The sequence below is a fragment of the Neofelis nebulosa genome, chromosome 16 (assembly GCF_028018385.1).
Source record: "Neofelis nebulosa isolate mNeoNeb1 chromosome 16, mNeoNeb1.pri, whole genome shotgun sequence".
NCBI lineage: Eukaryota > Metazoa > Chordata > Mammalia > Carnivora > Felidae > Neofelis > Neofelis nebulosa.
In genome coordinates, this window is record NC_080797.1 from 59,083,185 (window position 1) to 59,110,631 (window position 27,447).

The window sequence follows — 27,447 nt, forward strand, 5'->3', positions numbered from 1 at the left end:
GTTTACAAGAAATATAGGGAAGAGGAATATGTTAACTGATGCCATGAACACACAATCAACGAAATCCAAAATGTGAGAGATTTTATGAAAAATGACCCACGTTCTTCAACAAATAAATGATATGAAAAGGATGAGGGAATTATTAGGGAGACTGGAAGATATTTAAAAGACATCAGTCAAATGTAAGATGTAAACCTTGTTTGAATTTTTTTTTTTTAATTTTTTTTTTTCAACGTTTTTTAAATTTATTTTTGGGACAGAGAGAGACAGAGCATGAACGGGGGAGGAGCAGAGAGAGAGGGAGACACAGAATCGGAAACAGGATGTAAACCTTGTTTGAATCCAAATTTGCAGGAACCATTTGAAACAACAGAACACCAAAATAAGAGTATGTATTAGATCAAATTAAGATACATAGCTAATTTCATTAGGTCTAATAATGATTACTGTGGTTATGCTTTTTATTTTATTTTACGTTTATTTATTTTGAGAGAGGGAGCAAGCACGTGTGTGAGTGGAGGAGGGTCAGGGAATCTCATGCAGGATCTGCACTGTCAATGCAGAACCCAATGTGGGCCTCGAGTCCACAAACTGTGTGAGACCATGACCTGAGCTGAAATCCAGAGTGAGACGCTTAACAGACTGAGCCACCCAGACACCCCTGGTTATGCTTTTTAAAGGCCCTTATCAATTAGAGATACCTACTGAAGTACATACAAATAAAATTATATGATGGTCTTGAGATTTATTTTAAAACCATCCAGGAAAACATAAAAAAGGTGCACGCACGTGTGTGTATAGGAAAAGGTTAAAAAAACAAAAGGCAAAAAAAAAAAAATGCTGATTAAAATTCTTTTTGTAGATTTCACTTTCTCTCAAAGGTTATGACCTAAGCAAAATAATTTACTTACTTGGTGACTTGCCTAGGTTGTAACTATTAAAAAAACAAGGTTTCTGAGAGTTTACACCTTGCTTGTCCACTTGATGGGACTGGGTAGCTTCCTTCAGTTGAGACAGAATTTGTCTACCACTGCGCTGAGAAGAGGCATTGACTTCAAATATCTGGAAGAATACATGAAAGCAAGGCAGAATAGTCGGTCTTCCTTTAATTCGAGTGCAACAGTTACATTAACATCCTCCTGGCGTAGCTGTTACTAACCTTAAATCCAAGCTCCTGAGCACACGCATACACCGCGGCAGTCTTCCCCACTCCTGTCGGCCCTGTTATCAGAACAGTATTGCAAAGGCGATTCTCTTCTTCGTCATCTGAACTGCCTTTAAAATCAATGCTATCCGACAGATCTGAAAAATTATTCAAATGCAAATTATCATTTGATAATTGCTCAGGCAGCAATAGATGCTAGACACTTATTTACAAAAACTAGGAAATCAAATATAAAATACAATTAAGAAATTTCATACACATTTAGAGCCAATCTAACTAAACACGTTCAGTGAAATGGAGAAAATAACTCAAGATACCTTCCTGTTTCTCATCTTTTTTTCCCTTCAAATTCTGTCTTTCTTCCAATTCGGCTCGTCTCTTCCAGTCTTTCAACCAACTGCCATAAGAAAATATGTGTTAATTAACTAATTCACAGAATAGATATTCACAGAATATCTCTTTGAATCAACGAAATAGTAAAATATTTTTACATGGGCACAAATATTTCTAAAGGAAGTAATTTTTTACCAAAATATACAACACTGTATGTACAAGGATATCCACTGCAACCTTGTTCAGATTAGGTTCCAAAGGGAAAAACATAAAAGTACTTCAGTAGGAGAAAAGAGACACTACAGTACCCTCACCTATGAAACCAGTACAGAACAACTATAAAGAGTTCAGGTAGACTGTGTGATGATATGAAACATGTCTAATACACAGTGCTAAGTATAAGCAGAAAGATTAAGTTCTAGTTTAGAGCTAGACTGCTCAAGTTTGAGTTCCAGCCCCACTACTTTCAAGCTGGGTGACCCTGGACAAATAATTCAACCTCTGTAGGTCCATTCCTTATCTATAAGATGAGGACAGCAGTATTTACTCTCATAGTATAGTTGTAAGGCTTACAGGGGCTAAGAACAATGCAAGCACTTAGAACAGTACTAAGCTCAAAGTGTTAACTATTATTATAGGCCCCTATTTCTTATATGAAATCCTTTGGACCAGGTGAGTTTTAGAATTCAAAATTTTTTAGATACTAGAAAAGTAATTTGGTACATATACCACACATAACACAATACCCCTCTGGGGGTCTCTGGTATTACAAAATAATCACTTAATGTTTTTATTTAAAAAAAAGATATGAGGGGCGCCTGGGTGGCTCAGTCAGTTAAGCATCTGACTTCAGCTCGGATCGTGATCTTGTGGTTTGTGAGTTCAAGCCCCGCATAGGGCTCTGTACTGACAGCTTGGGCCTGGAATCTGCTTCAGATTCTGTGTCTCCCTCTCTCTCTGCCCTTTCCCTGTTTGCGCTGTGTGTCTCTCTCTCTCAAAGAACAAATAAACGTTAAAAAAAATTTTTAAAAAGGTATGAACTCCTACCAAGTGGGATACATAAAAACCGTAAGTTAGTAACTTTTAATTTTCAGAACTTTTTTGGATGTGGGAATTGTAGACAAAGGACTATGGACCTGAATTAGTAGTAATATGACCCTATTTGTTAGGAAGAAAGGAGCTAACATATGCATAAATTTTTTTCTGGAAGATTCTACAAGAAACCTTTAATAGTTGTTACCTCTAGAGAGTAGAAATAGAAAAGAAGGATATTTACTTTTCATGTTTTTCTTAATTTTCTTTTTTACAAAGATTTTATCATACAAGTAATACTTTATAATTTCTACATTTTAGTATAAATAAAACAAATAGTAAAACTAGATTCAAACAAACTAAACAAACTAGATTCAAAACAAACTAAATGTAAAACTATTTCTCAATTCTTTTACATGTTTTACCAACCTATGTAATTTTTTTATAGCTAGCTCATTGCCTATGAGTTCACTGGAGTTCTGGGGTTGATACTTTTCTGTCCATAGCATGTCTTCAGTTCCAGAATCTAAAGCAAAACATATACATTGAAGCATTGTTCCTTAACATAAGCATATATTTTTACACATTTACATTATTGTTTCATGTAAACAATGAATATTTGTACAGTATTTATATTTACAAAATGTCAAAAGGGCAATTTCAAAACTTAACATTACATTTAAAATTCTTCATATCTTCATATCAATTCTTCCCCCTTAAAAACTAACCACCATAGGGGCACCTGGGTGGCTCAGTTGGTAAGTGTCTGACTTCAGCTCAGATCATGACCTCACAGCTCATGAGTTCAAGCCCCACATCAGGCTCTGCGCTGACACCTCAGAGCCTGGAGCCTGCTTCGGATTCTATGTGTGTCTCTCTCTGCCCCTCCCCTGCTTGTGCTCTGCCTCTCTCTGTCTCAAAAATAAATAAACACTAAAAAAATAATTAGCAAAACAAAAAACAAAAAACCCCAAAAAACTAACTGCCATAAAGTCTCATGGAAGTAAAGTTTAAAAGTTAGTACTCAATTAGGGGTGCCTCACTGGCTCAGTCAGCAGAGCATGTGACTCGATCTCAGGGTTGTAAGCTCAAGTCCCATGTTGGGGGTAGAGATTACTTACAAAAAATTATGAAAAAATAGAAGTACATGCTTAAAATTTAAGTAATCACTAAAAAAACATGATATATGAAAAGGAATTTATTATTTCTTAGGAAATAATCTAAAGAATAAAGGCAGCGTAATTTTTGTGAAACATCCTTTGATCCCTGAAAAGAAACATTAAAATATCCTACAAAGTCAACCTAGGTAAATGGAGATGTGCCACACTCCCATTTGAGAAGACTGAATGTGGTAAACATGCCGATTCACTCCAAATTAATCTATACACTAATGCAAAATCAAACCCCAGTGGGATATGTGGAGTAAGAGAATCTACAGTTTATTCAGCAGAGTAGATACATGAACATAATTTTATTTTTAAAATTTTTTTAATGTTTATTTTTGGAGAGAGAAAGAGCACAAGCAGGAGAGGGACAGAGAGAGAGAGAGATGGAGACACAGAATCTGAAGCAGGCTCCAGGCTCCAAGCTATCAGCACAGAGCCCGACGTGGGGCTCAAACCCACGAACTGCAAGATCATGACCTGGGCCGAAGTCGGATGATCACCCAGCTGAGCCACCCAGGTACCCCGATACATGAATAGTTTTTAAAAAAATGATAGAGGAGACTTTCTATACAAATATTAAAACATCCATTCAGCCACATAAATGGACGAATTAATCAATTCAATAGAATATTTTTGAAAAAGCTAAAGAACCCAAATGGGAGTAAGTCAGAGACATGTTAAAGAGATATAATCCCAGGTTGTTTAAAAAGCACACAGAAAAATCAAAGACCAAACACCTATCTGTTAAATGTGGTTTTCTGTAAGACTGTGATTATAATTAGTAAGGCTTCCACTTCTTGTTTTATAAACATATATTGCTTGAATGTTGCAAAGAACATATATTAAAGAGAAAATGAACAAGAAGAGGAAGGCCCAGAGGAAGAAGATCTAATTTACCAGGAACAGGAGATCTTTCTGATGTAGGCTCTTTGCCATCATCTATTATCAGAACATCAGAATCTTCAACTGCTTCTGTTTCTATTTTACATGTTGTACTCGAAGCAGTTTGTTTCTTCCTGGATGTTTTAGAAAGAAGGCCTTTACAAGAGTCTGGCTTTATCCCAGTGGAGTTGTTTCTTTTGTCAAGTTCTTCTGGTTTCCCATTTATCTTTTTTGGACTTTGTGAATACTCGTTTGGCTTCTTTCTTTTTGACTTCTGAATTTCCGTTTCCACTCGTTTCCTTTTGGTTTCTTTTTGATTCACATCAGGTTCGAGTTGTGGACTTTCTATTTCAAAAGTTAGAGAAATGCATGCGCTTACTAATTAACAAAAAACAAATTTTAATATCTAAAATCTTAATATCACTTCAAAATATCCAACAATCTTATTACTACAAAATGAAGAGGCAAGAATCAAATGTGGGCCACTGAAAGCAAGCAGGATATTGTGTTATTCAGATTGCCTTTTGTACAAGTTATATAAAGGCAAGTCAGTTCAAATGATCTCACTTAAGGCTTTCCTTAAATGAACTATTAATATTTTAACAAAATTAAAGCTGTCTTTGAGTTTGTACCTGTGGAGAATGGCAGGGGCCAACACTGCATTGAACAAGATGCTTTAATACACTTGAACAATTTTCCCTGCCAACCATAAGCAATATCCTCTCAGTGGACTTCCAAGAGTCAAAGACCACGTCTTAATGTTTTCAAAAACAAAATGTTAATGTAAATGATAACAGTTATCACTAACCTTGTTTACGATGACACTCAAAAAGTACCTGGTGCTCACTTCGTTTTTTAAGAAGCAAAGAAAAATATTTCCTCAAAGAAAATTCGGGATTCGACCACCTAATTTCCTCCAGCAAAACATTTCTTACTTCTTCAGTCAAATCTTTCCTTCTCTCCACAAACTGCAATAAAGAAAAAAAAGCTCAATAATGGACCCACACTGTCTGTTTTTTTCAAAGACATTTCGATTTTTTTTTAAGTAATCTCTACACCCATCGTGGGACTTGAACTCATAACCCTGAGAGCAAGAGTCGCCTGCTTCACTGAGCCAGTCAGATGCCCCCCAACATTGTCTATTAATATTAGTCACCAACCATTTTCTGTCGATAACTAGTCAATATTAATGTAGGATTAGCTTCAGTGACTAAATAAAACCTTAACAGCAAAGCTGCATTTGCATAGATTTTTAGGGACTTAATTCATATTTTTCCTGTTCCCTCTTTCAACTAATTGTTCTTTACACATTAGATTAGAATGCTGATTTACACAATATCTAAATGTGCTATATAATCTAATATTCTTTTTTTTTTTTTTTTTTTTTTTTTTTTTTAAATTTTTTTTTTCAACGTTTTTTATTTTATTTTTGGGACAGAGAGAGACAGAGCATGAACGGGGGAGGGGCACAGAGAGAGGGAGACACAGAATCGGAAACAGGCTCCAGGCTCCGAGCCATCAGCCCAGAGCCTGACGCGGGGCTCGAACTCACGGACCGCAAGATCGTGACCTGGCTGAAGTCGGACGCTTAACCGACTGCGCCACCCAGGCGCCCCTATAATCTAATATTCTTTTGAAACTGGCTACCCTTAATTCCTTTTTTTTTTATAGAATTTTTTTAATGTTTATTCATTTAACATTTTATTTATTTTTGAGACAGAGAGAGACAGAGCATGAACGGGGGAGGGTCAGAGAGAGGGAGACACAGAATCTGAAACAGGCACCAGGCTCTGAGCTGTCAGCATGTGGGGCTCGAACTCATGGACCGCGAAATCATGACCTGAGCCGAAGTTGGCCGCTTAACCGACTGAGCCACCCAGGCGCCCCATGATGTTTATTCATTTTTGAGAGAGAGAGAGAGAGAGAGAGAGAGAGAGAGAGGCAGAGAGAGACGGAGACACAGAATCCGAAGCAGGCTCCAGGCTCTGAGCCGTTAGCACAGAGCCTGACGTGGGGCTCGAACTCACAGACCACAAGATCATTACCTGAGCCAAGGTCCGACACTCAACCAACTGAGCCACCCAGGTGCCCTGGCTACCATTAATTCTTAAAATGCTTCTAAAGCTCCAGGAATATTTAAAAGAGATGTCTACCTCATTTGGGATTTATTCTTTAAAACTGGACTCCAGGGAAAAAAGAACTTTAGGCCACAGTAGCAGATATCTGTTTGCTTTCCCTCTGAAGATATGAAGGAAACACCATACAATAGCCGGGATCTCTGGTACTTACCACAACAGCAGAATTAGTACTTTTAGAATTTGAATTCAATGTTGAAAATTCACCAAGAGCAAGAACACATTTTGAGAGATCTATTACTCTAGTATCCAGTTCTTTAAGTTTGGTTAAGAGAGGGCAAGTGGGTGGTTTCAAATGCCACAAATGGCATCCTAAAGCAAAACAGAAAACAAAGGTCTTAATTATCTTCATTCATTACATCGAATGCCAAATACGCAAACGTGAAAAGACCTGACAGCTACATAGTTAACACAAAAATACCAAAACTCAAAAAACCAAACTCCTCTCCTCCAACAAATACAATTAATAAAAATATTGAGTTTTCCTTCCCAATTGTTTAAAATAACCAAGTGATAGCAAACTTCGTTTCTTTTGAAATCAACCCTTGCTACTAGGGGTAAGAATTTCAGGGGCAGTTCGCATCCTGGTTTAAGGTTTGAACTCTGAGGGCAGACCTGGCATACCAGTAAATAAATGTGTGATTAACTCCTCCGGTTCTATTTTTTTTAAGTTTATTTTTATTTATTTTGAGAGCGAGAAAGAGAGAGTAAGCATGGGAGGGGCAAAGAGAGAGGGAGACAGAATCCCAAGCAGGCTCTTCACGGTCAGCGCAGAGCCCGATGCTAGGCTCAAACTCACGAGATGTGAGATCATGACCTGGGCCAAAGTCAAGAGCCGGACGATCAACTGACTTAGCCACCCAGGTGCCCCAACTCTTCAGGCTCTAAAAGAGAGAGGTTGTCTCTGTGCTTGCTTCATCTCCTGATGCACAAACACATATGATAAGTTTTACAGTAGCACTCTGGTGAAAATGTTGATCAAAATCAGGGAAGAAACGTATAACTAACTTCTACAGTTGAATATACTATTGGAATATGCTGTATAAAACTGAACTGGTGAAAATAACAAGAAGGGCTTCGTCCACCGAATGGCCAATGGCAGAGCTGAGGAAGAAAGAGAAAGAAGAATATCACCAGAAGGGCTGGCTGGGAAGTTCCCTGTACAAATGGGAGGCTTAACAAAACCGAAAAGCTATCAAGGTCAGAAACACAAAAGGAAAAAAGAAAGAAGAGAACATAGAGCATATTTTAGGAGTAGAAGGAGTGCATTAAACCAAACCACAAAGCCAGCTGAGAAGAATACAAATGCTTTTGTGCACGCACGCGAGCGTGCACACTCACACACACAAAACGCTCTAGGTAGGAGCAACGACAAGGAAAAGAAATAAAGCTTTGTACACTTTTGGTAATTAAAAACTATGTAAGTCAAGTAAGATTGTGGTTGCGGTAGCATTTGAATCCAACCAGAAACAGGTTCTGATCAAGCTAAGACCACCGTGCAGAAGGCTTGTGCAAACAGCTCACCCTTGTGCACGATGTGTATGAGGAAAGGGTGAACTGGAGTGTGGAGCTACTTGCTACCTGCTCCAGGAGGGATTTAGATGCAACGAGAGAGCAAAAGCTGTTCTGGAAAGGAGGCAAACATCTCCCTTGCACATTCAACAGCCCATCGGACGAGGACAGGGCTGGAGCTCCTCTGAGAAAGTCTTACAGGTGATCTGTTCACACACAGGCTGCATGTGTGAAGACCACTGCCTTCCTTTCGGAACACAGTGCCTCCCTGGAGAACAACATCCAGCTGAGGTCCTGCCCGCACGCCTGCTCTTCGCTGCATAAGGTGGTGAGGGCTGAGGATGCCTCTGGCTCTCTTGCCCTGACACCCCATATGCAGTACAGGGAGTCCAGGACTGAGGAATAGACAATACTCAATAGACAATACAAACACATACTGCAAATTCTCACTAAAATCTCCTTAAGAATTATCTTTAAACTTTAGCCTCATTTCAAGTCAACTTACACTCTCATATTACTTCTAACATTTAAAAATACTTTCTTTAATATTTATTTATTTGGGGGACAGCGCAAGCAGGGGATGGGCAGAGGGGGACAGAGGATCCGAAGTGGGCTCTGTGCTGACAGGCTGACAGCAGAGAGCCCAAGAAGGGCTCAAACTCACAAACTGCGAGATTGTGACCTGAACCGAAGTCGGACGCTGAACTGACTGAGCCACCCAGGCGCCCTGCATTTAAAAATATTTAATTATAATAAACTCACCATCATCTCTTTGTTGTACGTGGACAACTCTCTGGAAACTAGTACTCGCTGCAAGGTACACATCTAATACAGCAGCTTTCTTTGCAATCTGTCGTTTCAGCAAATCCGGCAAACCGCTCATTAGGAAGTCGCGCTTGGCTTGAAACTGCACATCACAATCCTGAGACTTTTCAGATGTATCTTGGCTTTTAAGAAAATGATGTGACAAAGGAAAGCTAAGGTTATAAACACTTAAAAAAATACACAATACTTTTTAATTTCAAAAAATGAATCCGCTATCTGAGATGTTAGCTGGGCACATTCACTTTTGCTTATCATAAAAATGAAAGCTATCAGTATTAAGAAATTAAATAAAAGTAAATATATAGAGGGAAAAAAAATGACTTGAAGAACATCCAGCAAAAAGTTAACAGAGTCTATCTGAGTGGTAGGTGAGTTTTTTCCCTTGTGTATTTTGTCTTCTTTTTAAAAGAACATGTATTTGTATCATAATCAGAAAACAAAGTAAGTGCTATATTTCAAAAAGTTAATATAAGAATTTCTAATGTGATGTTTCCAATATAGTAGCAAGACCATTAGGGCCTTTCTTACTGATGCCTCAGTTTTACCTGGCTTATCTTCATATTGCTAATCCTAAGAGTCCTGACTTCGGTGGGAGGGAGGCGAGGAGGATCGGATACGGGAGCAGCGGAAGGGGGAGAGGGTGGTGCAACAGCTAATCTGCCCTTCCTAACCCGCCATATATGGAGAATTGTAATATTCTCTACAAACAGAAATTTGAGTTGGTAAGTAAAAAGAGGATGCAAAGACTTCCATTTCTCTTTTCCTTTCCTTTTTGAGAGAAATGAGGGAAAGAAGAGATTTAAAGCCAGTGTGGATGCATTTATCTCAGAAAAGAGGAGGTGTAGCTTTTTTTACTGTTAGTTGGAGGGAAGGAGGAAGAGATTCGTGAAGTTGTAGCTAAGTAGGTATGAGATTGGCGTACCTGGCTGGCTTGGTAGGTAGAGCATACAACTTTTTTCTTTTTTTAATGTTTATTTATTTATTTTGAGAGAGACAGAACGCACACATGAGCAGGGGAGGGCCAGAGAGGGAAGGAGAGACAGAATCCCAAGAAGGCTCCACATTGTCAGCACAGGGCCCGACGTGGGGCTCAATCTCATGAACCTGTGAATTCATGACCTGAGCCGAAATCAAGAGTTGGGCTGAGCCACCCAGGTGTCCCTAGCATGTGACTCGATCTTGGGGTTGTAAGTTCGAGCCCCATGTTGGGTGTAGAGATAACTTAAAAATAAAACCTTAAAAAAAAAAAAAAAAAAAGACTATATGCCAATAGCAGAAGGTAGACTTTAAGGAGAAGTGTACAAAGTGCTAATACAAAATATACACATATTATATATATGTGATAAACTGTGTAATATATACAATTATAAATAGCTTTGGGTATACGTGTATATATAAAAAATATATACATACTTATATATGTATCCTAGCTTTATCTGCTTTATCAGACAGACCCAGGTTGAGAGTCTCCACACTTCAATAAACACAGTCAAGGACATGGGAAATCTTGGTGAAGGGGATAGGAGTTCTTTGTAGTAGTCTGGCAACTTTTCTTAAAGTTATTTCAACATAAATTATTTTTTAAATTGTTTCATAGTATACCAATTTAGGAACATAAGAATAATTCTAAGAAACTTCTAAGAAATTTAAGTTAAGTAGTCCAAAACCAGCAAATTTCTTCCTTCAAACAATTCTACTGGGTAAAGTAAAAGCATATAAGATAATAGCATTAGGTGAAATGGTGGACTGTGGTATAGGTTAAAAAAAAAAAAAAGAATCAATTGTATTTCCACATACCAGAAATCAACAATTGGAAAATAATGCCGTTTATAATTATATTAAATACATGAAATACTTAGAGATGAATTTAACACATGTATAAAACCTCTACACTGAGAACCACCAAACACTGATGAAAGATATTAAAAATAGAAATATAATGTTCTTGGATCAGAAAACTTAATATTGTTAAGATATCAATTCTCTCACTATTTAACAGAATCATCAGCAAAATTGTAGGAGACTTCTGCATGAATGTTGCTGGCATCTTTAGTCTTAAGACTGGAAACAACCCAAATGTCCATCAACAGGTAACCAGGTAGACAAAAAGTGGTTTATCCATATAATACTATTCAGCAAAAATAATGAACTACTGATATATGGTTGACCTTGTACAACATAGAGGTTAGGGTTGCTGACCCTCTGCACAGTCGAAAGTACATGCATAATTTTTGACTCCCCAAAAATGTACCTACTAATAGCCTACTACTGACTGGAAGCCTAAAGGATTAACATTAACTGTCGATTAACACATAGTTCGTTATGTTGTGTATACAGTATATATATTATATACTATATTCTTAAAGTAAGCTAGAGGCAAAAATATTAGAAAATCATATGGAAGAGAAAATACATTTTTACAGTACCGTAACGTAAAAACCCACGTAAGTGGACTTGGGCAATTCAAAGAGTCAACAGTATTTGATAACATGAACAAATCTCAAAATCATCAAGCTGACTGAAAGAGGCCAGATGAAAGAGTGTATTATCATACGATTTCATTAATACAGAATTCTAGAAAATGCAAATTAACATACAGAAAAGAGACAGGTGCTTGCCTGAGCTGGGACTAGGAGGAGGACTGCAGAAGGGCATGAGGACGCTTGTGGAGGAAAAGACCTTCTGGATAGTAGAAATAAAGCATTATCTTTACTGTGGTGGTGCTTTCACTACATATACAACTGGCAAAGCTCACCAAGTTACACACTTTAAATACGGGTGACTATGTAATTTATACTTCAATAAGGTTCAAATTTTTCATTGATTAAAAATAATAAAAAGGTAAATAATAAAAAATAATACTATACCACTAGAAACCCATGAGAATGGCTAAAATTAAAGTCTGGGGGCACCTGGTGGCTCAGTTGGTTAAGCGTCTCTTTAGTTGTTGTTGTTGTTTTTGATGTTTATTCATTTTTGAGAGAGACACAAAGCGCAAGCAGGAAGAGGGGCAGAGAGAGAGGGAATCCGAAGCAGGCTCCAGGCTCTAAGCTGTCAACACAGATCCCGTCGTGGAGCTCGAACTCACGAACCGTGAGATTATGACCTGAGCCGAAGTCGGACACCTAACCAACTGAGCCACCCAGGCGCCCCTAAGCATCTAACTCTTGATTTCAGCTCAGTTCATGATCTCACAGTTCATGAGATCGAGCCCTGCATTGGGCTCTGCACTGACAGCACAGAGCTTGCTTGGGAGAGCTTACTTTAAGAATATAGTATATAACATATACTCCCTGCTTGTATGTGCATACTCTCTCTCAAAATAAATACCCATTAAAAGAAAAGTCTGATAATGCCAAGCGTTAGCAACTGGAGCTCTCATATACTGCTGGTGGGAGTATAAATGGAACAACCACTTGGGAAAGTTTGGCAGATTCTTACAATGTTAAACGTACACCTACCCAATGACAGAACAATTCCACTTCTAGGTATTTACTCAAGAAAAATGAGAACACTGTCTACACATGGAATGGAATGGAATGGAATGTTCACAGCAGCCTTATTAATAATAGCCAAATACTGGAAACAACCCAATTGGCCATCAATAAAAGAATGGATACACAAACTGTGGTATATTCATATAAGGAATACTACTCAGTAATAAAAAAGAAAAGACTACTGATATATTACCTTGGCTAAGAGAAGACAGAGACAAAAGTGAGTGTCCTGTATGATTTCATTTCTACGAAATTCTAGAAAAGGCAAACCAATCTATGTCAACAGAAAACAGATCAGAAATTGTGTGGGACTGAGTTGGGGACATGGATTAATTGCAAAGAGGCAAAAGGGAACTTTCTGGAATGTGGTGAAAATGTTCTCTATTGTGATGATTACACAGATGTGTACGTTTGTTAAACCTCAAACTGTTTACTTCAATTGTATGCATATGATTGTGAGTACATTATACCTGAATAAAGTTGATTTAAAAAAAAAATTTTTTTTACAATTATTTCTTTTTGAAAAGCAGAGAAAAGCAGAGAGTGTGAGCGGGGGAGGGGCAGAGAGAGAGGGAGACACAGAATCCGAAGCAGGCTCCAGGCTCTGAGCTGTCATCACAGAGCCCAACGCGGAGCTCGAACCCACGAACCACGAGATCATGACCTGGGCCAAAGTCAGATGCTCAACCAACTGAGCCACCCAGACCCCCCTGAATAAAGTTGATTTAAAAAACGATAGTGTGTGTATGTGTACTGACCAAAAGCAATTAGATACAAAAGAATACACACATATATATACATTTACATGAAGTTCTGAAGTTTACGTAAAGTTCTAAAACTAACAAAACTAATCCATGGCAATAGAAATCAAACTAATCAATGGTTAAGAATCAGTATAGCAGTAACCTTTTGTTATGGTGGTGGTAGGAATAACAGAAAAAGAGTAACCTTTCAGAGTAAAAGAAAGATGTTAAATCTTGATATAATGTACTTATGAAAACTGTATGCTTAAGAATGGTGCAGTTAGGGGGCGCCTGGGTAGCTCAGTTGGTTAAGCATCCAACTCTTGATTTTGGCTCATATCATGATCTCATGGTTTGGGAGTTCAAACCCCACACTGGGCTCTGCATTGACAGCCTGGAGCCTGCTTGGGATTCTCTGTCTCCCCCTTCCTCTCTAAAAAATAAACATTAAAAAAAAAAATAAGAATGGCACCTGAGTGGCTCAGTTGGGTGAGCGTCTGACTTCGGCTCAGATCACGATCTCATGGTTTGTGAGTTCGAGCCCTGCGTCAGGCTCTGGGCTGACAGCTCAGAGCCTGGAGCCCGCTTCAGATTCTGTGTCTCCCTCTGTCTGCCCCTCTGCTGCTTGCACTCTCTTGCATTGTCTCAGGGATGAATAAACATTAAAAAAGAAAAAAATAATAAGAATGATGCATTTTTAGGGGCACCTGGGTGGGTCAGTTGGTTGAGTGTCCGACTCTTGATTTAGGCTCAGGCCATGATCTCACAGTGAAACTGAGAACACCACTCCTTAATGAGCATGGAGCCTGCTTGGGATTCTCTCTCTCCTTCTCTCTCTTCCCTTTCCCCGCTCCCTCTCTCTCTCTCAAAATAAATAAATAAACATTAAAAAAAGAGAATGGTGCATTTTACAAATAAACAAAACAGAAACAGACTCATGGACACAGGAAACAAATTGTTGGCTACCAGAGTGGGGAGGGGGAGAGGGTGGAGGCAGGAGAAATAGGGGAAGGGGATTAACAGGTACAAACTTCTCACAAAATAATTAAGTCACAGGAATGAAATCTACAGCATAGGAAGTATAGTCAATCAACTGTAGTAACTTTCTGTATAGTGACAAATGGTAACGAGACTTATGGGAATCTTTTTGTAATTTATAAAAATATCAAATCACTACCATGTATATCTGAAACAGGATACTGTATGTCAATTATACTTCAATCAAAAAAAGATTAATGGCTGCCTGAGTGGCTCAGTCGGTTGAGAGTCTGATTCCTGATTTTGGCTCAGGTCATGATACCAGGGTCATGGGATTGAGCCCTGCATCTGGCTCTGCACTGAGCATGGAGCCTGCTTGGGAGTCTCTTTCTCTCTCTCTCTCTCTCTATCCCTCTGTCCCTCCATCCCTCGAAAAAAGAAAAAAAAAAAAAAGATTTGTGCATCTTAACAATATGTAATTATACCTCAGTAAGAGTGAAACAGGAAAAAATAACCTGAACCCATGATGTCCTTAAACCTGGTCTTCCACCATGCCATCCACTTGCACAGGGATACCAGAACTTGAGTGTCACCTTCACTTTCCTCTCTCCTACCCCTACCCCCCAGATCTAATTAATCATTATGGATTTTGATCTAGCAAACCAATCCAGCAGTCAGAAAAGACCTTCCCGAAATCCAAACATTTATGCGCATATTTTGTGTTTAAAACCCCCTGTTTCTTATTGCCCTTGGCAAAATGACAAATTCTCTCACACAGCCTAAAGGTGCTACGTGGGCTGGCATCCACCTCCCCAGCTTAGGCCCACATTCCTCTCACCCAAGCTCTCTGCTCAAGTCACACTAGCATTCTTTCAACCTCTCTCTTCACCATGCTCCTTCGAGCTATAGGGACTCCGCAGATTGCTCCCTCTGGCCAGAACACTGTTCCTCCCCTGGTGAACTCCTGCTCATCCTTCAGTTCAGATGTCATTTCCTCAGCAAAGCCTTTTTTGACCAGACCAAATCCACTTAATATAAACTTAATAAAACTCTGTACCTCTCCTTCTTAGCACAACTGCAATTTTTCACTTGATGGCCCAATTAATGTTTTATCACAGATTGTCTTCCCTCTAGAGGGTAAGCCTCATGGGGACAGGGAAGGTGTCTTGTTTTGTTCCCCCAAATATTCCTAGTATGAAAAACAGTGCCTGGTACATAGCAAGTATTTAAAGATTTCATTTTATTTATTTTTTTGTTTTAAAGTAATCTCTACCCCCAATGTGGGGCTCAAATTCATGACCTTGAGATCAAGAGTCACGTGCTCTACCGACGAAGCCAGCCAGGCACCCTCATAGGTGTTTAAATATATACGGAATAAGTTCATAATCAGCTCTTTGGTGCTTTTGGTTTATTTTTCCACTATTCTATCTAGAGATGGCCACAAAATGTCTGATCTTCAAATTGTGACTGTAGCACTGTCAATATTGTCATCTTTAGAAATGAACTTACTGGGATGCTTGTGTGGCTCAGTTGGTTAAGCATCCAACTCTTGGTTTCAGCTCAGGTCATGATCCCAGGGTCATGAGATCAAGCCCCGCATCCGGCTCTGCACCAAGCATGGAACCTGCTTAAGATTCTCTCTCTCTCTCCCCCTCTGCCCCTCTCCCCAACTTGTGCTCCCTCTCTCTAAAAATAAATAAATAAACTTATTAAAGGTTCAAATGATAATGTACATGCTTTCTCATCAAAGTCAAGGAAAAAATACAAAATACATTCCACAAGACATTTCAGCATTTTAAAATTTGTATTAGACTGACCTGTTTTCATCAAAACCAAGAATAGGATCAGCTGTTTTTTGAGCTTTTCTGGTAAGAAATAAAGGAGCAACTTTCACTTTCCCTTAGAAAAATAAATAGTTAAGTTAGTATCAAAGTTTATCATCTCTACTTACCTCCAGATACTTTTCAATTATAGCTCTATCTTCTTAAACTTAAAAAAAAATGAACTCTTCTCAACTTTAACAAAACTTTTTTTTTAAACTAACTTTTTAATTAAAAAATGTTCTATATAATCATCTAGTCTCCCAATAGCATTATCAGAATCTCCTGGGAATGTTTTTTTAAACTACAGATTCCCACAACCCCCCTCCAGAGATTCTTAATCAATATGCCTAGGGAAGGACCTAAAGATTTAAGAAAATTTTTAATTTGGGGCGCCTGGGTGGCTCAGTCAGTTGAGCAGCTGACTTCTGCTCAGGTCATGATCTCACAGCTCGTGAGTTCGAGCCCCGCATTGGGCTCTGTGCTGACAGCTCAGCCTGGAGCCTGCTTCCGATTCTGTGTCTCCCTCTCTCTCTGCCCCTCCCCTGCTCATGCTGGTTCTCTCTGTCTCAAAAATAAATAAACATTAAAAAAAAATTTTTTTTTAAAGAAAATTTTTAATTTATTCAGATGATTTTGATTATCAGGTTTGGGAATCACTACCTTAACTGCAGCTAAATAGAAAGAAATGCAATAACTTGAATACACACAATTACCTTTATAAAACTCTTCACTACATTATAACTTTACTTATTAAAATAGAAATATGTAATATAATTGAACGTTCATATTTTAGAAGACAAGAAATTAAATTAAAATGAGAGCAATATAATTCCTCCAATGCATTCTAATATTCGTCACAAACATTATCAGATCTCATTACCTGGTACGTTTTTAGGATTCTTGTTAAGTTTTTTTCCTAGCACGTCATTCAGACACTGAAGATTCTTCTGATTTTTCTCGGGTTGCTTTGAAGAAGTAATATCTGAATCTATTATTATTACAGAGTCCTAAGACAGAATAAGAAAAACATTTTTACAATATGTCATACAATTGAGGTTTTAAATTTCAAAAGGATTACAGTGCTAGAAGCCAGAGGTAAGATAATTACATTAGCAGCTCCATCCATCTCTTCATCAGACGCTACCTGATTGATACAAAAAACATACACTATATGTCGTAAATGACAATAGCCTGTGCTATACCATTCAAGTTCACGTATCAAAGGGTGGACTTATTATTACCATGGGTTTTCTTTTTTAAAGAAGCAACCAAAAGACTTTACTCCAGACAAAAGAGTCAGTATCACTGAGCTATACAAGTTCTAGCTCTACTATTTGAGAGCTATACATCCTATAAATGTATTAGATAAAGCCTGATATGCTTTCAGGTGGTCAGTACACATTTACTAAGCATCTACCATGTGTCAGGCAATACAGCATACACAGACAAATGCAACAAGAGTTGGCTTCAAGGTTGTACCAGGGTTTAGGGGACAGAGGGAGAGCTAGTTCAATCATAACACGGTAGGTTGAGAGCAACATTGACTAAAATACAAAAAAACCCATAGAAGTTAAGTACATTTTGGGAAGGAAACTACTTGTCTTGAAGGCACCAACAAAGCTTTCAAGAGGAAGTATCAGAATGTTCGTACCATTATTCCTAATAATCAAAAAGTGGAAACAATCCAAATGTCCGTCAACTGATGAAAGGGTTAAAAAAATGTGGTATAGCCATACAAAGCGGTATTATTTGGCAATAAAAAATAAATGAAATATTGATGCTACAATATGGATGAACACCAAAACCACTATGAGCGAAAGAAAACAAGCACAAAAGGCCATATGTTATATGATACCATTTATATGAAATGCCCAGAATAGGCAAATCTATACCAACAGAAAAGTAGATTAGTGGTTGCCTGGAGCTGAGGGAGGGGAGACTGGGAAGTGATAGCTAAGGGAAATAGGAGTTCTTTTTGGGGTAATGCAATATTCTAAGATTGTGGCGATGGAATCACAACTCTGTGAATATATTAAAAGCCAGTGGACTGGGCACTTTAAATAGTGAATTGTATGGTATGTGACTTATATCTCTATAATAAAGCTGGTTTTAAAAAAGAGGAGGCAGGGGTGCCTGGGTGGCTCAGTCAGCTGAGCATTGGACTTTCGGCTCAGGTCACGAACTCATGGTTCTTGAGTTCAAGCCGTGCATCGTGCTCACTGCTGTCAGCGCAGAGCCTGCTTCAACTCCTCTGTCCCCACGCCCCCCACCCTTGCCCCTTCCCCACTTGCACTCTCTCAAAAATAAACATACATACATACATACATACATACATAAGAAAAGAGGGTAGCATTTAGCAGGACTTAATGTATGAGTAGGAATTCCTCAGGTAGAAAAGAGTATTTGGTATATGCATTTCAAGCTGAGACTACAAAGTGGAAATAAAAGTTGCACCATTTGGGGAGGAAGGAATAATTCAGTGTGACTAGAGCAAAAAGTGTGTATATGAGGAAGGAGGAAAGGGAAGAGCTAATTCAGCCTATGAAGGATCTCAAATGACATGGTGAGGATGCAGACTGTATGCTTTTGCAAAAGGAGCGAAGAGCTTTTAAAACAGAAATGCAAATGATATTCTTTCCACAACCTCAGGGGTATCTTACAATTCTACCTATAACTTTATATGGCTTCCTCCTCCTTCTCCAAGCAGCAGAATAGGACAGAACTCACACCAATAAATATTTCTAATACTTACTGCTGTTTCTGACAATTCCTTCCTTTCAGCAAGCATCTGATGTCTAGATGAACGTCTTAAGGGCGTCACTATTTCTTCAGTAGTTTTTGACCTACTAATGTGTAAAGCTTTTGCTTTTTCAATCAATTGTTTTGCTTTTGATACACTTTTTGAAGCACTGCTTGCCTAAACAAAAATTTGAAAAACTTAGATCAGTGGCAAACATTTTATATTTAATAATAGAAAGAAATTATAAAAAGCAAAACTTTGGAAACAGTAGAAAGGTTAGTGGTTGCCAGGAGTTAGGCGGGGAAGGAGGGATGAACAGGCAGAGCATAGAGGATTTTTAAGCCAGTGATACGACACTATATATATGATACTAGAATGATGGATCCATGTCATTATACATTTATCTAAACTCACAGAATGTATAACACCAAGAGTGAACCTTAATGTAAACTCGGGACTCTGGGTGATAACGATCTGTCAATGCAGGTTCATCAATTGTTAAAAAATGTACTATTCTGGGGCGCCTGCGTGGCGCAGTCGGTTAAGCGTCCGACTTCAGCCAGGTCACGATCTCGCGGTCCATGAGTTCGAGCCCCACGTCAGGCTCTGGGCTGATGGCTCGGAGCCTGGAGCCTGTTTCCGATTCTGTGTCTCCCTCTCCCTCTGCCCCTCCCCCGTTCATGCTCTGTCTCTCTCTGTCCCAAAAATAAATTAAAAAAAAAAAAAAAAAAAAGTTGAAAAAATGTACTATTCTGGTATTGATAATATGGGAGGCTATGCATGTGTGGGTACAGGGATTATATGGGAAATCTCTGTATCTTCCACTCAGTTATGCTGTGAACCTAAAACTTGTAAAAAATAAAATCCAGGGGCGCCTGGGTGGCTCAGTTGGTTAGGCATCCGACTATTGATTGCGGCTCAGGTCATGATCTCATGGTTTGTGAGATGGAGCCCCATGTCAGGCCCCACGCTGACAGCATGGGGCCTACTTGGGATTTTCTCTCTCCCCCTCTCTCTGCCCCTCCCCAGCTCACTCACTCGCTCTCAAACATTTAATTAATAAATAATAAAATCCACTAAACATATATAAAACTATAATCATAAATCGTATTAAAAAAGACAAAGAAATAGTTACTTAAATCTTACCAAGGAAATTAGTGTGTCTAGTGTAATTAACATGTCTAATGTAATGTGTCTACCTTTATTTTTAACTAGAAATTTATTCAGATAAATATAATTACGTTCATGAAAAACACCCAGAGAGATGTCTATATTAGATGTCTGTATGGATTAGAATTGTTGGTTATTTCCCCACCATCTTCATGGCATCTATTTGACTTTAGTCACCTTTAGGGTGAATCCACTAGAGAGAGGCTGAAACGGCATTCAGTATGGGAAAGAGCACTAGATAAGAAGTCTGGCCTTTAGGCCTGACTTTGCCATTGATGTACGAAGTGATCCTGTGCATTTAAATATTACCTTCCAGACAATGTGCTTTCCATATTGAGTTCTACGGGTTTTTATGTTTAAAGACATCCAACAAGCAAGGTGCACAACAGTTTACATTATATGATCCCTTTTAAAAGTCACATATACCTATTTAATCATAGGAAAAAGTCTAGAAGGACATTAATAGTTTTAATGTAACTATTAAAATGGGTTACCCTTTGAGGAGCCTGGGTGGCTCAGTCGGCTGAGAGTCCGACTTCCACTCAGGTCATGATCTCACAGTTCATGGGTTGGAGCCCTGCAGCGGACTCTGTGCTGGCGGCATGGAGCCTGCTTTGGATTCTGTGTCTCCCTCTCCCTCTGCCCCTCCCCTGCTCACGCTGTTTCTGTCTCTCCCTCTCTCTCAAAAATAAATGTTAAAAAAAATTTTTTTAAGTGTGTTACCCCTAGAGAGTAGATAATAACTTTTCACTTTTAATTTTATAAACTTCTGTTTTTAAACAAATGTTTGCTGTTTTTTAAAACCTTCAAGGGGCGCCTGGGTGGCTTGGTCAGTTGAGTGTCCGACTTCGGCTCAGGTCATGATCTCACAGTCTGTGAGTTCGAGCCCCGCGTCAGGCTCTGTGCTGACAGCACAGAGCCTGGAGCCTGTTTCAGATTCTGTCTCCCTCTCTCTATGACCCTCCCCCGTTCATGCTCTGTCTCTGTCTCAAAAATAAATAAAAACGTTTAAAAAAAAATTAAAAAAATAAATAAATAAATAAAATAAAACCTTCAAAATGTTTTTTAAAAACTATTTAGGGCGCCTGGGTGGCGCAGTCGGTTAAGCGTCCGACTTCAGCCAGGTCACGATCTCGCGGTCCGTGAGTTCGAGCCCCGCGTCAGGCTCTGGGCTGATGGCTCGGAGCCTGGAGCCTGTTTCCGATTCTGTGTCTCCCTCTCTCTCTGCCCCTCCCCCGTTCATGCTCTGTCTCTTTCTGTCCCAAAAATAAATAAAAAACGTTGAAAAAAAAAATAATAATAAAAAAAAAAAATAAAAACTATTGAAAAGCATAGGCATGGATATTCAAAATATATGTAAGAAGGTTAGGAAAACAAAGATTCTACTTTGAGTAGAATTCTACGCTACAATAGAGTAGAATCTTCTTCTATAGTAGAATCTTCTGTATAGTAGAGTGATAGATTTCTGTTGTTCTGCTAGCAAAATTTTTGGCAGGCTGATGAACCTTATTAAGTTCGTATTCAAAATAATCCACCTAAATTTTTTTTTTTTTCAACGTTTTTTTTTATTTATTTTTGGACAGAGAGAGACAGAGCATGAACGGGGGAGGGGCAGAGAGAGGGAGACACAGATCGGAAACAGGCTCCAGGCTCCGAGCCATCAGCCCAGAGCCCGACGCGGGGCTCGAACTCACGGACCGCGAGATCGTGACCTGGCTGAAGTCGGACGCTTAACCGACTGCGCCACCCAGGCACCCCAATAATCCACCTAAATTTAAATGGATAACTCAATTACTGAAATAAACTGTTACACAAAAAGATATGTTTTAGCGAATGTGAAAAAAGCATACACATACACATTTTGGCAAGTAATTCTGCCGTTACTTGAAATTAGTTTGTTTTTTTTTTCTAATAGTTTTTTTTTTCTTTCCTGATAAAAGTTCTTAAAGGTTCGTATTTATAGGGCTGCCTGGGGGGATCAGTCGGTTAAGTGTCTGACTCTTGATTTTGGCTCAGGCCATGATCTTGTGGTCATGGGATCGAGCCTCGTGTCCAGGCTCTGAGCTGAACGTGGTGTCATGTCTGCTTAAGATTCTCTCTCCCTCCACCCCTCTCCCCTGCTCGTGCTCTCTTGCTATTAAAAAAACTAAAATAATTTTTTAAAGTTCATGTTTATACAGAAAACAGAAAAATAAAGTTAAAACCATCAATAATCCTATCACCTCAAAAACAGTCATATCCACCCATCCTCCCAGCCTTACTTGGTTACCCCTGACAACACCAGGAACTTCATTGCTGATGGCACCCTACTTCTCCCTGTTTGTCAGCCTCTAGTCCCAGCCACCCAGCTTGGCTTCCACTGCACGTCACTTCATCCACTCTGAAAAATGTTCTCACCTCCTTTAGCTCCACTGTCCTTCAAAACAGGGATAAATATTTACTTTATGACATTAATGACGAGTACTAAGCATAGTGCCTGGAATGTGATAAGCAGTCAAAAAAAAATGACAGCTGTTAAATAACAATGAAAGAGATAACAACTTTCTGTAGCAGTGCCATTCACCCAAGGATTATATCAGAATCACCTTACGGGCATTGTGAACCCACACATACCTGTGCCTACACCCTGAAGAGAATCCAATTCTCTCAAGGTGTGGATACGCAGATTATTTTTAAAAGCAGCTAAATTATTCTTATATATCCTACCTTTCCCTTTAGGGTAAAGGTTTTCAACCGGGGGGGGGGGGGGGGGCGGGGAGTGATGTGCGATTCTTTTTTTTCCTTCCCAGGGATATTTGCAATGTGTGGAGACATTTTTGGTTGTCATAACCAGAGGAGCTGGACAGCGACTCATATGTCATGGGTAGAGGCCTAAGTTATTGCTAAACATCCTACAATGCACGAGTCCCCTATAACAAATGAATTATCCAGCCCAAAATATCAATAGTACAAGGGTTTTCGGACCTGTCCCAGAGTTACAGACCCTACTTTTTAGCCTTTGATCTATAGAAATAAACCAAAAATTGAATCATAACCTATAAGCAGCCTTAAGGAAAATGACTAACATGTAACTCTTACCAAGAAAAGTTTTTCTAAGCAAATTATACTGTCCTTATCAATTGCTCTCATCTCACAATAAGATATGTTGACCACTTAATAAACTAACGAGAGAAATAGAAAAATAGTGAGTAATAACATATGCTATAGTTAATATAACCAATCTATAAAATATGTGAATATTCTTTTGGCACATTACTTCTAATAGTAGCTGTTGTTTTAGGAAACGGAATACCCGAATATTCCAATTACCTTTCTAGTCTGAGAAGTAAAATCTCCATCGGTTGCTTCATATTTCTCACATCTTTTTTTAGATTTCTTCTTAGATTTTTTGGGAGTACTAATTCTGGTGAATTTCATTCTGGGAATAAAAAAGATACTCAGAAGCGTTTTATAATTATGTATAAGAGTTTTAATTAAGTATAGAAAAGAACCACCTAGGGCTTCAATTTCTGGACAGTTCTTAAAAACAAAAATACCCCCTACAATAGTTTCAAACTACTGATCAAAAGTAAGCCAAACTCAAACTCTTAAAAAATATAAAATGTTTCCTTTTAGAAATCGTAAAATTACCTCTTAAGATCACTCTTTCATTGACCAAAACCAGCACGCAAGTATATACCTCATACAATATGGCTCAGTTTCCCAAGAAATAAAGCTCTGATTTATTTTTAATCTCATGTTTATTAGATGCAGAGAATTCAGAGATTAGCAACTATGATGAGTAAAAGTTAGAACTCATCTAAAATACATCTAGGAGGCACCTGGGTGGCTCAGTGAGTTAAGCTTCTGACTTCGGCTCACGTCATGATCTCATGGTTTGTGAGTTTGAGCCCCACATGGGGCTCCCTGCTGTCAGGGCAGACCTGCTTGGGATCCTGTGTCTCCCCCCCCCCCCTCCACTCCGCCCCTCTCCCCCTTAAAAACAAACATTAAAAAAATAAATAAAATACACCTATAATTCTTCTGAAATCATGCCTGACCTTAAATTAAATGTAAAAAATAAGCATTTTTGAAACTGTTTTGTGCCTTATAAATCAGGTATTCTAGAAAAAAATGATACTCTCCAATGCTTCAAGCATTTTCCTTCCCAACTAATATATGGAGAACACTTAGAACTTCAGAATAGCAACAAAACTTTACCTAATAGGGCTCTCTGAGTCAGAAGAGACTGTTATTAATTCTGCCGTATATAAGCTATGCTTTTCTGGTAAGGTGGCTGCTTTTGGAGTGGAAGCCTTTATTGGACTATCATCTTCAGAATCAGTACTTCTAATGACCATTGCGGTAGGGGTGCTACTGGTTCTTACAGATCTTCTGCTTGACCTGGGTGTGGAAACATTTTCCAGACTGTCTTCGGTTTCGGTTTTACAATGTATGACCTTATCATTAACGGGTACGCTGGTTTTTCTTGAAGACTTCTTGTTATACGGAGAGGAAATCTTTAGAGGGTCTTCCCCAACAAGATTTTCACTGCTAAATAATGTGTTTTTGAAAACTTCCGTTTTCTTTTGTCTTAAACTCCTTCTAAGCCTATTTTGACTCTGTTTACCCTTAAAGGAAAAAGTTGTTCCTTTCTTTTGAGTATTTCCCTGTCTACTTTCACCTGGAGTAGCACCAGTATCTAACATCTTCTTACCCTTTTTCTTCAGCTTTTTACTTTTCTCTTTAAAAGTTCCTTTGTCAGTATGTGACTGTGAATTGCCATAATTTGAAATCATTTGAATATTAGGATTGTCCATGATCTTTTTAGAATTACCGTCTCTTCCTTCATCATTCAAAGATTTTTCATTGAGCTCTTTCTGCTTGTCGGAAGACCTTCGCACTCCATTTTTAAGCGCATCCGATGCTGGCTGCCTAAACGCTTTCATAAACTGTTGTCTTTCTTCTAGAGTGCATTTCGGCTTTGAGGCTTCGGAACTTCCAGCTTCCAGCACTGCCAACTCTAATTCTTCCTCCTGTATGACAACGTTCGATTTTCTTTTCTGAACAGTCTGTTCATTCTCAGGATCTGACAGGCTATTTTCTGTTTCCAACTGCTTTTGTTTCAAGAAAATTGAGGGTATTTTCCGGGTCTTTTTGGGGGGAATAGGGTGAACCTGTGCAAGAACAGTAACTGTCTTGGAGCGTACGTGTTGGGAAATTTCACAGGTTTCTGGGTCACTCATACTACCGCTTTTGACTATATCTTCGACAGTTTCAGAAGGAATACAAATCGCCACTGTAGAGTCTGGTAGGTCTACTTTATTTTCCTTGTGACTTTTCAAAAATTCCTCGTAGGAGACAGTTATTGTCCTATCCTTTAAGTGGGCTGGTTTAGCTATATCACCCCTAGAGTCTGCACAGTCTGCAGGACTGTCCATCTCATCGGCTAGGGAAGGCACTCTCTCCTTCCTGTCTTTACCATCTTTTTGAAGGAGACTTATTTCTTCTGCCAATGGTAAGCTTTCAGACAGATCTATTATATCTCTGTGCTTCCTTTTCCTCATTTTTTTGCAATCATTTTTTGTGATTCCTTGCTTAGGATTTACTCTCTTGGAGCTTTTTATGGAGGTCCTGGTGCTTGACTGTTTTTTGATATCTTGAATACTTTCTGCAAATACCTCTACACGTTTCTTGCAGAGTGAAACAGAAGTACTACTTTCTGCAAAATCATTATTTAGACCTGAGTCTTCTTTGCTATCGTCACTGTTAATTTCAATTGGAGATTCATTTTCAGCTTTAATATTATTTAGTCGATGAGATAAATTAACTCTCTTTCCCCTCTTCTTGAACTCTATATGTGAGAACACTCCCAACGGTGTTTTACAGTCTTTGCCACTGTCAGCAGGCAATGGTGGCAATGATTTTATCTTGCACTCTTTTGCTGATTGTGTCTTCTCATTTGTGGGGGACGTCTTTCTAAAATAATTCAGAATATTACTGGATTTGGGTGGAGAGAACACACTGTCTCCAGTCTTCCCTGTTGGTGATAAATATTTTGTAATTGTTTTGCAGGAAGATCTGTCATCATCTTTCCTTCGCTTTTTGCACGCCTATCAATTTAAAAGAAAAAGAAAGCACTTACATCAAGCAAGATCATACAAAACATAAATTTTAAACATGGATCTAATATTTTACCTAATTGGATAAAAAAAGGAAGGCTCCCTTAGGTAACAAACATGATATATATTAGAAAAAAGAGGGGTGTCTGAGTGCCTCAGTCAGTTAAGCAAATGACTTGAGCTCAGGTCATGATCTCGCGGTTCGGGAGGTGACAGCTCCGAGCCAGGAGCCTGTTTCAGATTCTGTGTCTCCCTCTCTCTCTGCCCCTCCCCCATTCGCATTCTCTCCCTCTCTCAAAAATAAACAACAACAAAAAAATATTTTAAAGCAAAAAGAGCTTTAAAATTAAACCTACGTTCAAATCTCAATGTTATATCACAAGCCATACACTTACAATTTGTGTATTTTACTTTATATATATTATACTTGAAAAAAAGTTTCAAGGCCACTATAGTTACGTACAAATGTGTTAATTTCTATTGGTCTCTGTTTACAACCTTTGAATACTAGCACCTACTCCACAAAATTTGTAACGAACACCATACATGAAAATATATGAAGTCTGCATGGTAGAACCTCTACAAATATTAACTCCATTCCCTTTGCACTTTTTTAGTTAAAAACAAATTATCCTATCTCTAAGAAACACGCACACAGTGAACTAACCTAGCATCCCAAAATTTACTAATCAAGTAAAAATTTTCAAGGACACTTACCACAAATAAAATTTTCCAATGTTTTAATGTGTTTTTTTATTTATTTATTTATTTATTTATTTATTTATTTATTTATTTATTTATTTTTGAGGGGGGGGGGGGAGAGAGAGAGAGAGAGAGAGAGACCGCCCATGCACACACGCTCTCAAAAAATAAATAAACAAGGGGCGCCTGGGTGGCTCAGTCGGTTAAATGTCCGACTTTGGCTCGAGTCATGATCTCGCGGTCCGTGAGTTCAAGCCCCGCGTCAGGCTCTGTGCTGACAGCTCAGAGCCTGGAGCCTGCTTCGGATTCTGTGTCTCCCTCTCTCTGCCCCTCCCCTACTCGTGCTCTCTCTCTCAAAATAAACATTTTATAAAAATTTTTTAGGGGCACCTGGGTGGCTCAGTCGATTAAGCGTCTGACTTTGGCTCAGGTTATAATCGCTCACTTTGTAAGTTCAGGCCCAGAGTCGGGCTCTGCGCTGACAGCTCAGAGCCTGGATCTGCTTCGGATTCTGTCTCCCTCTGTCTCTGCCCCTCCCCCACTAGAACTCTATCTCTCAAAAATAAACTTAGAAAAATCTTTTAAAAATTTTTTTAAATAAAAAAGAAAACCAGAAAAAGAAATAAGTATATATTTAAGAACT

At 38.7% G+C, this 27,447-nt stretch overlaps 1 protein-coding gene across 3 annotated transcripts in view; it reads right to left on the reverse strand.

Annotated features, from left to right (window-relative positions):
- Nucleotides 1–27,447, reverse strand: part of ATAD5 (ATPase family AAA domain containing 5) — a 45,710-nt gene that overhangs the window by 16,537 nt on the left and 1,726 nt on the right. For all 3 annotated transcript variants that reach the window (XM_058703239.1, XM_058703238.1, XM_058703240.1), the window contains exons 2-14: nt 24,202–26,093; nt 23,311–23,419; nt 18,844–19,008; nt 16,972–17,098; nt 16,086–16,167; nt 8,988–9,172; nt 6,868–7,025; nt 5,387–5,546; nt 4,594–4,923; nt 2,960–3,056; nt 1,483–1,562; nt 1,160–1,302; nt 912–1,062 (exon numbers count right to left, since the gene is read on the reverse strand). In XM_058703239.1, coding sequence (XP_058559222.1) covers nt 912–1,062; nt 1,160–1,302; nt 1,483–1,562; nt 2,960–3,056; nt 4,594–4,923; nt 5,387–5,546; nt 6,868–7,025; nt 8,988–9,172; nt 16,086–16,167; nt 16,972–17,098; nt 18,844–19,008; nt 23,311–23,419; nt 24,202–26,093 — 3,679 coding nt within the window. The remainder of the gene's footprint in view (nt 1–911; nt 1,063–1,159; nt 1,303–1,482; nt 1,563–2,959; nt 3,057–4,593; nt 4,924–5,386; nt 5,547–6,867; nt 7,026–8,987; nt 9,173–16,085; nt 16,168–16,971; nt 17,099–18,843; nt 19,009–23,310; nt 23,420–24,201; nt 26,094–27,447) is intronic.